The sequence below is a fragment of the Meles meles genome, chromosome 21, assembly GCF_922984935.1.
Source record: "Meles meles chromosome 21, mMelMel3.1 paternal haplotype, whole genome shotgun sequence".
In the NCBI taxonomy this organism is placed as follows: Eukaryota; Metazoa; Chordata; class Mammalia; order Carnivora; family Mustelidae; genus Meles; species Meles meles.
The window spans coordinates 40,307,463-40,321,426 of record NC_060086.1 but is presented as its reverse complement, the minus strand read 5'-3'; the positions used below and the strand labels follow the sequence as shown (position 1 = coordinate 40,321,426).

General features: G+C 55.9%; 1 protein-coding gene across 2 annotated transcripts in view; it reads right to left on the bottom strand.

Moving 5' to 3' along the window:
* PPL (periplakin) overlaps positions 1-13,739 on the bottom strand; it is a 45,328-nt gene extending 31,589 nt beyond the window's left edge. The window contains exon 1 of one of the 2 annotated variants that reach the window (XM_045994108.1): positions 13,369-13,739. In XM_045994108.1, coding sequence (XP_045850064.1) covers positions 13,369-13,430 — 62 coding nt within the window. In that variant the 5' untranslated portion in view covers positions 13,431-13,739. The remainder of the gene's footprint in view (positions 1-13,368) is intronic. The other variant, XM_045994107.1, reaches the window with a different exon arrangement.
* Between the last annotated feature and the right edge of the window lie 225 nt (positions 13,740-13,964).

The window sequence follows — 13,964 nt, the reverse complement described above, 5'->3', positions numbered from 1 at the left end:
GTGGTCTCAGCCGGATCAAGGTTGCTACCTCTCACCTAGACCAGTGCAACAGCCGCCTCCAACTGCCTCCCCGTACCCGCTCTCTTGCTGCCTCCAGCCAGCTTCAGCACATGTCCACAATGCAGCCTGATCTTACCACTGCCGGGACTCCAACTTGCCAGGGCATCAGAGCATTTTAAATGCTCTGAGAATAGAGTTCACACTCCTCTCCAAGGCCCAGAGGATGCCCAGACCTAACCCCTGTACCCAGCCTTTTCTGCCTCAGGGCCTTTGCACCAGCTGGGACTTTGGTGGTGGGTGTTCTCTGTTTGTAGATCACCTCCAGGACCACCCTGGCTAAGACTTGGTTTATTGACTGCATGCCCAACTGACCCACTCAGTCTAACTCCTTCCCAAGCTCAGCAGCCACCGGAAGGACCTGCTTCCCAGCCTCCTACCTCCAGGAGAGACCCAGGCTCTCCAAGGACACCACGAATGGCCAACCCTCCGGCTAGCAGCGACAGCCACCCTTGCTGCCTTCAGCTCTCCGTGCCCAAGTCATGCTGAACCAGTTGGCCCATTTTTCCTCTCTCTCCTGCCTGCAGGGAGGGAAATTGAGTCATCCTGGTGCAGAGAAAGAACGTAGGAGCCGGTGTTGCTCTGACCCCAGCAGGTGCCTTAGCCTCTCTCTGCCTATTTTCTTGTCTGCCTAATGGTGATAAGAATCTGTCCCACCCCAGAGAGTTGAGACAATTCAAGGAGATAATCTTTGCAAAGCACTTCGCATGTGGCAGTCACACGCCGGAAGCTCCGGAGAGCGCCCAACACAACGCTCACCCCAGCCACAGTGCAGTGAGCTGCACAGGGGGGTCTGGCCTAACCGGACGTGCTGTTGCTCCTACCTACCTGAATGTCCTCATCCATAAATAGGGTTATGGTGTCTACTTGCGGAAAGACACATTTCATAGGTCGGGAGCATCCCCAAGTGGGGGCTTGTACTATGTGGCTTTGCATTCAAGGCCACTGCTGTCCCGTAGAATTAGGCTGCAAGCCACGTTTGTGGTTTAAATTTCTCCAGCAGCCACATGAAACAAAGTCAAAAGAAACAGGTGAACTTAATTTTTATATGATATGTTATTTAAGTTAATGTATCTAAGAAATGACGTTGATAGGTAGTCGATGGAACATTATTAATGCAATATTTTACATCTTCTGAAGCCTGCCAAGCAGTTTTATTTTTTTTTAAAGATTTTATTTATTTATTTGGCAGAGATCACAAGTGGGCAGAGAGGCAGGCAAGAGAGAGAGGAAGGGAAGCAGGCTCCCCGCGGAGCAGAGAGCCCGATGCGGGGCTCGGATCCCAGGACGCTGAGATCACGACCCTAGCCGAAGGCAGCGGCTTTAACCCACGGAGCCACCCAGGCGCCCCCTGCCATGCAGTTTTAAATTGCAGCACATCTTGGCTTGTTCTGAACACACCTCATGTGCTGGTGGTTCACAAGCAGGACGGCGGAGCTCAGGTGGTTCTGTGGCTTCTGGCCACTTTGCTACAAGCCCATCGGTTCTGCTACAGTAAAGATGATGGGTGCTCTGAGGATCTAATGGTCCTGCTCAGAGCCCGGTACCTAGGGACACTCAGTAAATGGTCATCCCTTTTGCTCTCTGCCACTCTCCCACCAGACCTACACAGGCTGCCGGGACACCTGCCCCAAGGCCAGGTCTGGTCTACAGATTCCTGGCTGCCTGACTTCAAAACATTCCAGGGCTCCCAGCTGCACCCAGCAGAGCATGGTGCCTGCGTGTAGAGGGCCAGAGCCCATAAACCAGAGCCCCACACCCTTTCCTAGGCCCCCGGAGCTGCAGCATCCTTGCCCACGGGCCCCAGGGCAGACCCACCAGCCTTTGGCTCATTCCCCACCACGTCTCCCTTCAGGCTGGGAGAACAGCTTCTCTCCTGCCCTGGCCTCTTTCAGGACCTGCCACTCTGGGGATGAAATCACACCCCCAGAGGGGTGCTGCAGCCCTGCCATACGACCATGTCCCTAGCTGTCCTTGCCTGCCTACAACTGCTCTGTCCCCCATCAATCACAACTCAACCTGCTCTGCGTGTACAGACAGCAAGTGGTGGGCACAAGGCACCTGTCTAGTGGGAACTGCCCTTCCTCCTTGGCCAGGACCACCTAGGCTTCTAGGCTTGAGTCAGTCCCCATGTTCCCCTTGATCACGTCTACCCGTCCTTCCCTTTGGGGGTTAATTCTGGTTCAGTGGGTGTGCAGGGGAGCAGGGGAAGTGTGGGCAGGAGCCATCAGCTTTGGAATGTCTGGAATGTAAGAGTGCACACCTCTCCCCAGAACCAGCCTCACCCTTCCCAGAGCCCAGAGCCGGGACCTGGCTGCCTGCTGGCCAGGGTCATCCTCTTCTGGGTCCTGCCTGCCTCCAGGGCCAGCCAGGGCAGGAGCAGCTCTCTGGGGACATCCAGACCTGCTAGGAGGTGTACCTCTGGTGCTGGGTATCCCCCGGCCCCCATTTCCTTTTGTCCCTCCCAGACATCTGTCCATCCCTGACACAAAGGCACACACGGTAAGCACTCAGGAAATGAGCGCTAAACACTGAAGGCACCTGCTAGGTACCTATCGCCCTCACCAACCCATTCACAACCAGATCCACTGAAATCTTACAATCCTGGGAGAGAGCCACCCTTACGGTCATTGGACACATCTCTCTTTCTAAAGATTTTAATTTTAAGTAATCTCTGCACCCAACATGGGGCTCAAACTCACAACCCCGAGATCAAGATCATAAGACACCAACTGAGCCAGCCAGGTGCCCCCATTGGGCACTTTTCTTAATCCTGCCTTTATTAGACTATACACTTTTGGACAATAAGGATGTAGTCACCTTTTTCTTTTTTAAAGATTTATTCTAGAGATGGAGAGAGACCAAGTGGGAGAGGGAGAAAGAATCTGAAGCAGACTCTGCGTTGAACACAGACCCAGCTGGGCGTGATCTCAGGACCACAAGATCATGACCAGAGCTAAAACCAAGAACCCAACACTCAACCGACTGAGCCACCCAGGCACCCCAGGACCTACTCATCTTTTAGAGGGCCCTTTGTGGCCCTTAATTCCAGGCCTTGCACAGCTTTGGGGCTCAATAAATAGGTACTGAACTGAGCAGACTTCTGAAAGCATGGCCACAATTCCTAACCCCCGTTTTCCAGATGAAGACAACTGTGGCTTAGAGGGGATGAGAAATCCCCCCCCTCCACCCAAGGTCACACAGCTGGGAAGTGGTGGTGCCAGGATTAGAACAGGTTCCAGAAACACCTTCTCAGAACAAGGGTGACATCAATACCCATCCACGAAATGACAGGGAGACACTGGGGAGATAGGACGAAGCAGCAAGGCGTTTCCCACTCAGGGGAGGCCTAGTGATTTATATCTTGTTGGCATCTGCCTCGGTACCATTAATCCCAGTGGTTGAGTAATAGTGCCGGCAACTGACTCAGCCATCCTCCGAAGATGCCACCGTGAGGGGCTCCCAATCTGTCCCTCTGAGCAGGCCTTCTGGGAGAAGGAATCAGCACAGAGGGAACACCTCTCCCGGCTGTCCCCTGCTCCAGGGCCTGACACATGTTTCCACTTGGATCCTCATAACAACCCCTCCAGGGTGATACTACTATTGCTCCCAGGGAACAGACTGGGACTTGGGAGGAGGGGCAGCTTGGCTGGGGCAGCTCTGGGGGCCTGGGAAAGGGGGTGGAGCTGTGGTTTATGGGCTCTGGCCCTCTACACACAGGTACCATACTCTGCTGGGTGCAGTTGGGAGCCCTGGAATGTTTTGAAGTCAGGCAGCCACCGGACTCGTAAGCATCCAGACGGATGACTGCTATCACCCCAGCCGTCTTCTAGATGGTCAGTCACTCCTGCATAAATGTTCCGCCCCGACCCCAACTCATCATCTCTCCATCCCCCTTACAGGCCCTGGGAACAGGCCCTTCTCCATTACCAACCCGAGATAGGAGTTGTTAACATGCTATCAGATTTCCACTCAATTCAACACTTATTTATTGACCTCCAAACCTAAGAAAGACCTGGAATTAAGGGCACCAAACTGCCCACCCAAAGATAGGTAAGTCCAAAGGTTCATTATATTTTTTTAAAGATTATATTTATTGGGCGCTTGGGTGGTTCAGTCAGTTAGGCGGCTGCCTTTGGCTCAGGTCATGATCTCAGGGTCCTGGGATCGGGCCCCGCATCAGGCTCCTTGATCATTGGGGAGTCTACTTCTCCCTCTCCCTCTGCTGTTCTCCCTGCTTGTGCTTGTTCTGTCAAATAAATAATCAAAATCTTAAAAAAAAAAAAAAAAAAGATTCATTTATTTATTTGACAGAGGGCAGGTGGCTCAAGCACAAGCCGACGGAGCAGCAGGCAGAGAGAGGGAGAAGCAGACTCCCCACTGAGCAGGGAGCCCCACATGGGACTTGATCCCAGGACCCCAGGATCATGTCCTGAACCAAAGGCAGACATCCAACCAGGCACACAGTCCAAAGGTTTATAATCTAATAAGCAGGATGAAGAAAAACACCCCAATGACTATAAGTGCAAAGATTCAGAATGCCTGGGTCAAGGTATTTTCATCCACTCTGTCTCATTCAGGCTTTATATCCTAACTTAATTGTGAAAAAAAAAAAGTTTGACCCAATTAAATGAAGGAAAAGAGCCAAAAGGAAACAAAAGAGAAAGCATGATAAATAAGAAATACAAACTAACATGTCAGAGGTAGATACAAATACATCAGTTATTACAATAAACGTAAATGAGTCAAACTCTCCTGTTAAAAGATAAGACTCTTGGAGTGCCTGGGTGGCTCAGTGGGTTAAAGCCTCTGCCTTCAGCTCAGGTCATGATTTCAGGGTCCTGGGATCGAGCCCCGCATCGGACTCTCTGCTCAGCGGGGAGCCTGCTTCCTCCTCTCTCTCTGCCTGCCTCTCTGCCTACTTGTGATCTCTGTCTGTCGAATAAATAAATAAAATCTTAAAAAAAAAAGAAGATAAGACTCTTAGGTGAGAATACAAAAACAAAACAAAAGCCAGCTCTGTGCCATTTTATAAGACACATACCTGAAACAGAATGATACGGGACAGATGAGAATAAAGGAATACAGCATAACTGATCAGGCAGCTGCTACAACAATGGGAAAGCAAGGTAGGTGTGTGTACTTCATGGACAAGACGGATCAAAGTTATCAGTGTAAATGTGGGGTTCGCACCCCTGGCTACACATCCAAAGACGGCGGTTTGGGCCCCACCCCAGAGATTTTCTGGCTTAATCGGCCTGCGAAAGGGCCTGGACACTGCTTTTAAACTCCCCATATGAGTCTAATGTGCCGCCAAGGCTGAGAACCCAGAAATGAACCACAGTAATGTGTCACAGGGTTAGGGGGAACAGACTGAGGAAGAATCCCCAGATCTCTACAGGAAGGAAGTCTTGTAAGAAAGCAGTACAGAGGAAGCATGCAGTAAATACCAGATTGATTGGTCAATTGACTGATACTCTCCTTACTAGAAACTTCCATGGTAATTAGACAGTAAAATCCTCCACACCCAGCTATTAATCCCGGGGAAGTACGTCCTAAACAGAGAAGATTGCTGGTGTAGTAACTGAAGATCCGTTTCCTGGCCTAATCTGTTTCCGCCCAGCGAAGCCACCCAACCTCCAGGCCCGTGTCAGGCGTGTGCTCTTGGGCTCCTGTTACCCACATGCAGAGGTTCAAGCTGCCTTGGGTAACATCAGGGCTAATCTTGAAGGTTTCTGCAAGGTTAAAATGGGGCTCAAGCCCATCTCAGTGCCCCTGCAAGTCAGGACGTCATTCCGGCTTCAAGATCAGGAGTACCAGGCTCCATTTATTAAGCACCTGCTGTATCCCTGATGTTGTACGCCCACTGTCTCCAGTGTTCTCCACAAGCTTACACTCCTCCAACCCACAGAGTCAAGAGAGACCTTCCGCCACTGTCTACTGAGTGCTACATGTGTTTGGCACCGTTCTTGGGGGTATGGGAGTGCTGCACAGCATGCGAAGTCCCGGCCTGCCGCAAGCCCAGAGAGGGGTAGGAATGTGGCCAGCAGCACAGCAGGGCCGGAAGGGCGGGTCTGCAACTCCCAAACTCATGTTCCTTCTACTCCACCCCCCATGCCCTCTATCCCTGCCCACGGCCCCCGGCCTCCCCCTCAGGAACAATGGGGCTTAGCTGCCCATTTTATACTTTGTTAGAGTGAAGCTCCTTAACTGTGGCAGCAGGACCAAGCCCTCTCAGTTCCTGGCACAGACTTAGAATCCTTCCTCAACCTTCAGTTGGAACCACAATGTCCCCACACCCAGGACGGAGAAATGAAAACCAGAAAAGCTGGGAGTCTGAGACCCAAGCCCAGGCCGCTGGGGCAGCGAGGAGTTCCTCACGCAGTCGTTTCCTTGCAGCGTTCCGGGGTCAGCGGGCCACAGACGGAGCTGCCGGTCAGGGAGTGGTTGGACGGGCAGCTACCTTACAAGGCCTGACAAACCCTTCGCCCAGGCAAGGGCAGGCCAGGCGGCCAGCTGGGACAATCTGGTGGCCAGTTTGCCTGCTCCCAGCTCAGAATGCCCGTGTTAGAGCAGTTCAGGATTGCTGGGCAGGCTACTAAACTCTGAGCCTCACCTCAAACAGAGCCATTAGGGCCGAGAAACACCACATACCATCATTTAGGGCGGCCACTCCAAGTCAGGACTCAACCCTGAGCCTCCTGTATGTTCATAGCTTTCCCAGTCCCCCCTGCCACCTTCCTGACACTTTCCATCTGTGTCTCCCGATCCAGAACCATCCTGCTTGCCTTCCAGTCTTGCTCCTCTGGCCTCAGGACTTGCCCCCCTGGGCTTACCTCCCTTCCCCCCATGACCCCTTCTCCCACTACTGACTGGACTCTGAGACACAGGACTCCAGGCGCCCTTCCAGGCGCCAGCCCATGCGTTCCTGCTGCCAGCTGTCCTTGCCCATCCCACTCCTCACTTTAAAGACCTGAAAACTGGCCCTATAGCTCAGGGGTTAGAGCACTGGTCTTGTAAAGACCTGAAAACCCATGATCGAGCTCAAACACACACAAAAGCACAGAAAAGAACACTACCACCAAGACTTGGCTGATGTTCCCACGCTCCGTATTTGCTTTGGATTTTGCTTACAAAGAAAATGATGTTATCGTGTATTACCCCTTCGCCGCCTCCTCTGGGGGAGGGTGATTTTGGAGCTACTGGTTTCCTCCTAAGCCCGTTTCATGCTTTCCACTACGGTACCTCTGTCTGCATCCAGAAACATCATATGGCAAAAAACAAACAAAAAAAAACCATCAAATTGCTTTGTATGAATGTTTCTTCAAACGTACATAAATGTACTGTCTCCTTCATTAGCTTCGTTCACTGATGACTTTTCAGGCTGATGCACCTGGAGACACCTACCCCGCCTCGGCCCACTCCAGGCTCTCTCCAGGCTCTCTCCGTCCACCCACCTCCTGCTGGTCCCCCAGAAGCCCTCGGTCTGGCTCCGGGCCCCTCTGCCTCCACTGTCCCAGCATTTACCTGCATTGTTGCCGCCTGCTTACTGAGCGCACAGAAGGTGGCTGGATGAGGACGGGGTCAACAGCACTCTCTGTTCAGGCCCTCACATGGTCCCACCCACCTCCCTGGTCAGTGTGCGTGTGTGCACGTGTGTGTGCACACAACAATGTGTGCTCTGTGAGGGGTTTAAGGAGGGAGAGCATCTTAGCAGTCCTTCATGGCTCGCCCTCATTCATTCGCTCATTCATTCATTTGTTCATTCAGCACCTGGACTACACCAGCCAGTCTCTTGGGTTGGGAGGGGAGATATCCACCTCCCTCTGGCCGAAGGGCCAGAGTTAAATGGCTGCTGAGATAAGGATCAAGGAGATCTGCCAGACAAGAGGTTAGGGAGGGCTTAAGGAACAGAGACCAACCAAGAAAGAGGAAGAGAAATTTGCTAAGAGGGCTGGGAAGAGCATTCCAGGCAAGAGGAATGGTGTGGGCAAAGGCCACGTGGTTGGATGCAGTGTGGAAAGGACAGGGTGAGGGGCACGGATTCATGTATGCAGGGCTGCAGCAACCAGGGCCTGAGAACAAAGGGAATCCAGGGGCAAGGGTTAAGCCGCAGGGGATAGGATCAGATCTGAATCTTGCAAAGAGCTCCCCGGCAGCCATGGGGAGAAGGGACTAAGGTGTCAGGGTGGAAGCAGGAACTGTGAAGAGGCTACTGGAAGTATTCCGGCAAGAGGGCCTGGGCTGCTGGCTAGGCAAGGATAAGCAAGGCAGAACTGAGGACAATACAGGGCTGTCCCCGGCAGACAGCGACCTCCTGCCTGGGGCACCAGGGGCCTCCCTGCCCAGGCTCAGGAGGCTGAAACACAGAAGGGCCACCAAGAGCACAGAGAACAAAGACCAGAGGCCACTTCCCCCTTCCCCCTCCAGAGACAGGCTGGGGCAGGCCGGGAGAGGGGCAGGCGCCTCTGCCTGGAGTAGGAGGGAGCTGGGAAGCCCAGGTCCTCCTCCCTTAAGAAGGAGCCTTGGAAATGCTCTTAAAGGCAGCTTCTCCCTAGTGCCCAGGCCCTCTGGGTGCCCCTCACCCTCCTTGGGGTATTGCCTGAATGGTGTGAATTGAGCTAAGCCTCTCCCCGCAAAACTTCCCATCCCCAGATGACTGTCCCGACGACGCTCGAAATGCCACCATTAGCAGCCATTCCAAAGGTTCAGTGCTGTTCTGAAGCTAATTTATCAGGTCTCCTTCCCTCTGCCAACAGGAGCACTGGGCAAGCGAGGGCAAAGCCAGAGAGAGGGCAAGCAGACAGGGTTGCTGGGGCGGAGTCAGGGAATACAAAAGCCAGCGACTCCACCATCTGCCCTGGGGCAGTTCCTGGAGACAGCAGCCACCAGACCCAGGTGTGGGTGGGAAGACCTAGTTTCCCTTCCCAGGGGCTCCTGGGCCCCCAGCATCGGCCACCCGTGAGCTACGAGCGGGTGCCTTTACTCTTGGCCTCAGTGTTACCCTCAGTGAAATGACACACCAGCACCAGCCCGGCTGGCACGGTGTCAGAATGAAAGAAGGTGCTTGAGAAATGGTGGGATCCTCCAGTACAAACCACCGCAGTGGCTGGAGGTGGGCTTTGCTGGCAGAACCCTCCCGAGATTGTTCGGGCTTTCCAGCGGTCACTAATCAGTGTGTGCAGGTGTTTCTCCATGGACCTGCTGGAGGTGGGGGGCCCCATGAATGGTGAGGTGAATGGATGAGAATCAGCAGATCTCCTGCCCCACTGGGGAAAAGAAGACAACTGCCTGGTCAGCTGTGGGCTTAACACCAGCCTTGCCCTTACAGTGTGTGCTGACTGCTGCTGGAGTTGACTGGGCACTCACGGGGAGCCGGGTCTGGGGTGGGGCACCCAGCAGCCTTACCAGCGGGGGCATGCCATCATCACTCCCATTTTGCAGATGAAGAATCTAAGACTCAGAGATGTTTAGTGACCTGCCCAAGGTCACACAGTCAGGAGGGGCAAAGGGAGGACTTGAACTCACACCTGACTGACATCAGACTTTGTACTCTCAAACACCAAGAGGCTCAGGGAACCCCAGCCGGCTTCCAGGAGGGCAGGCACCCCTTTCACCAGCCCGTAAAGCCTGGGGCCCCGCCTCCCACACAGGGTGCTCCCTGTTAAAAGACAGGTCAATTCTTGCAGGATGCAACTCAGGTTAGTTTGAGAGGTGAGGCCAGGCTGCTGGGGGCTTACTGGGACCCATGTCTAGGCAGAGGGGCAAAATGAGTCCCATTTTACAGATGAGGAAGCAGAGGCTCTGTGAGGCCAAATTTCTTTGCCGAAATCAAACGGAGGCAGAATTCAGTCTAACTCCCAAGCTGGATTTTAACCAGTCCACTCCTCCCCATGACAGGTTGGACACCTCCCCAGGAAGTCCTGCCTGACCTCCTAGGTCTCCACCCTGACAGCTCTGACTTCAGACCAGTCAGGCGCACCAGAGTCGATGCGCTAGAGACCTCGTCTATCCAGCTCTCTGTCCCACCACCAAGACACAGTCCCGTAACCACACTAGTAATTAAGCATAACTCCATCAAGTACAAGGAGATTGTCAATGTCTCCTCCACCCCCCCGGAAACGGCACCCCTGGAGTTGTGCAGTGCACAGCCTGTCCATCAGCATCCAGCCCAACCCCAGGCACGTGGTAGGTGTCTTATCTGCATTTGTTCAGTAGTTATAATCATCACAGCTGCCATAGATTGAGGCCTCCTAGAACTCTCATCTCTTTCCCTGTGTTATTTCATTTAATCTTCATGCCATCACTATCATCCCACAATTATGCTTATGCCCATTCTACAGGGGAGGAAACACCGGCTCAAAGGCCAAGCAGCTCGCCCTGGGTTGCCTAACCAGGAAGGGGCAGCTGCTGGGGGCCGCACTCTCAGCCATTTTTCAGGGTTAGGTCCCCTCCAGACCTTCCATGCTGGGCTGGACGGCTGTGCTCATCCTTGATGACCTGCACTATCAGGCCTGACCCTGTCATTAGCTTAGGTGTGAACATCAGCTCCCACACCTGTTATTAGGAACCAGGGTGACAGGAGCAGCGGGGTTCACCGTCCCAGCCCTCCCCAGTTTCAGATGCTCGAAGGCGGACAAACAGGGAGAGGCGGTTTTCTCCAAGAGGGCTCTTCTGTGGTTCCCTTGCTTCCAGGTCTGGGTCCCCTGCACTGAAGGGGGTGATGCTGACCCTCTGTCTGGGTACTTCCTGTGTGCTAGGGGCATTCTGTGTGTGGTCACATTTGCCCCCCTCCCAGGATCTCATGCTGGAGACACGCTTTCGCACCATCCCAGCTTTGTGGGTGAGGCTCAGGGTGGTTCCCCGACCTGTTTGTAGTCCCTGTGGCAAAGCCGGGATCAGAAGGGAGGCCTTCTGCTCTCGGGACCGGAGCTCCCACCCACTTCGCCATGCTGGATCTTGCTGGCAACCCCATCCTCCCTCACATAAAGGAGAACCCCCCCCAGGGTGAAAGATTGAGGGTCTGGGACCCCATCACAAGTGACCACATCTTGGAGCCCCAAGACAGTGCTAGGCACCAAGTGACACTCAGAAGATTCTTGTTGAGAGAACGGAGTAAGAAGCTGTTCCCCAGCCCACAACCCAGCCCATGAACTTGTCCCCACAGAGGGGAAGGGACAGAGGGATGCACTGGTCTGGTGAGATCAGGGAGGGAAGCTCCCGGTCCCTACTCAGGGCTGTCTGTGCCAGGCCATAGAGCCCAAAGGAAGAGTCTCTCATCCCATCCTCGGGGAGAGAATCGGGAAGGCTTCCTGGAGAAAGAACCTCAAAACTGAGATCTGAGATCCAGGGCTGTCAGGCAAGGGCAGAGGATGACTGCCTTGGGCCAGAAGTATACAGGGAGGGAAAAGGGGACAACAGAGGGGTAGGACCCTGAGTCCTTGCTACCCCAGGCCCTTGGAGTCCATGAAGCTATAAAGGATGGGAATTCCTTCCTTCCTATCCTCTGTTGGGAAAGCCAAGACCCTTCCAGCTCGTACAATTTCATCATAACCTTGTTAGGTCCAACCTTCTATTGGGGGACCAGACAGACAGCTGAAGGGATTAGGGTCTGGAGGGATGGGGAAGGCAGAGGGCAGGAGGCCTGGCCCATCTCCCGGTGTGTGGGTGTGTGCATGTGTGAAAGACTGGAGAAGCCCGAGTCTTGGTGGGGAGAGAACAGAGCAGTCCCCCACGGCTGGCACAGAGTCTGCGATTGCGCAATGCTCCAGGGAACAGCCCAGGGACTGGACGGGACCCCAGCTAGGTCTGAGAGCCAGCTGGACTCAGCCACAGAGGAACAACATAGAGGGCCCTGCCCAACCTCTGGGGTTGTGAAAGCCTTGGGGGGGGGGGCTGAGGAGGGAGGAGGCTTTGGAGGGGAAAATAAATGCCTCTGAGCTTGAAACAGTCCAAAGCAGAGATGGGGGACCCTGAAATCACAGGGCGGTGCAGTTTCTGAATAACCTGGAACTCACAGAAATGGAGTGCCCAGGCCTGCCTGCACCTGCCTGAGGGGTCTTCCTGGGCTGGACCGCAAGAGTACTGTGGGAGCCCTGGCCAGAGCCTTCCCACCTTCTGGGCCTGGACGGGAGTGAGAATCATGGTGGCCTGAGGGCATGTTAGGGTGGCTACTGCCAGGCTGGTGGGCAGTGCAATTCGCTGAGTCTCCCGCCTGAATGAAGCTTGGTAAAGCGCCCCGTCCTAGCCAGGAGCCCCCCCACCTCATATTTGCGAGCCTCGAAGTCCCACCCCTTCCCTCAATCTCAGCATCTCCAAGAGGCTTCCCTAAACCGGTTATTAAATGAATACATTAGGCTTATCAAAACGGACGTGGGCTGCCGTCTCAACGCAAACACATCAAGACATGTCATTCCCCTCCCAGGCGGCCCTGGGAACCTGAGGCTCAGAGACGCCGCCAGTTTCTGGGCTGGGGGGTGGGGCACACCCCTGGGAAGTCAGGCAGCGAGAAGGAGGCTCGGATGACGCCCAGCCGCCACGCAAACCCCGGCATAGGTAAAGGGGCGCCTCAGCCCGCTCCCCACCAACCCACCGACCCCATACACACCACAGGTTTTTCTAGTGAAGCTCTGGAGGGCAGGGTGGCAGGGACCGGGAACAGCTGCCGCAGGCGGCACACAGACCACCTTCCCGCCGCACACCATCCCCACCTCTAGCCCCACCAAGCCAGGAGCACCTGCGCGCTCTCCAAAAAGCGCTGGCGAGCGCCCCCCCTCTCCAGCCCAGCTCAGTTTCCCTTCCCCCGAGAGCCCCTAGACGAAACTTCCTGAGTCCCCTGCGGCGCCCCCGCCTTGGCTTTAGCGTCCTCCCGACACACTACCGTCCACCCCTGCGGTGCGTCCCGTCTCAGGAGAACCCCCAGCGCAAGGGCGACCCTGGGACACAGAAGTCCCCTGTACTTCCAGCTCAGCTCTCCACCCTCTAGGTGACGAAGTTAATGCTCCCTGGGCTCCTACAATGTCTGGTGCCAAGTATCATGTTTCCCCTCGGTCGCCCCCAGCGCCCACCACCATTCCCACCCTGGCAGCGCTCGCCAGCTCAAGGGTGTCCCTCCGAGCCGCGTTCCCGCCTGGCGCGCACTCCCGGCTCAGCTCCCCGCCCCCTGGGCCATGCTTTCCGGGGGGCGCTCTGCAGCTCTCCCGGCCAAGTCGCTCCCCCTCGCGCTCGGGGCTGTGCTTCCCCGCCTGGGACGCCCCTCAGCGCGCTGGTTTCCCGACGCCGTCCCGGGCGCGGCGTGCGGCGCCTACTCACCTCCGAGTCTGCACGGTGGGGCTGTATTTGCCTTTGTTTCTCTTCCTGAAGAGCGAGTTCATGGTGGCGCTCGGGGTGCGCGGGCGGGGGCGGCGGGTCGCGGCGCCGGGCTGGCACTGGGAGGCGGGCGGGCCCGGCGCGCACCGAGGGGCGGGCAGTGGACGCAGGTGAGCGAGCGGCGGCGCAGGAACCCCTACTGCGGCGCGGCGGCGGCGGCGAGCGGTCACTACTCACGGGGGGCGGGGCGACCGCCGGCCTCCGGCTCTCCCTGCCGCTCGGGGAGAAGGTGGTGCTTACCTTCCCGGAGGAGGGGCCACCGGGCGGGCGGGGCTTCCAGGCCCCTTGGGCGCGCGCCCTCGGCCTGGTCCGAGCGAGTGGAGCGTCCAACCTGGCCTGGGGGGTGGGACACCGGGACCTGTCGGGACACTGCCCACGCTCCCCGGCCCCTGCTCTCTAGTGACTGGCAGGTGGGCGGGCGCGCACAGGCCGCTTTCCCGGGCACACCCAGCCTCACACTCACCGCCCCCTCCCCCGGGCCTGGCGCGCCCCCTGGCTGAGGGCCCTCACCTGGCTCTCCGCGGCCCCTCGCGCACAGC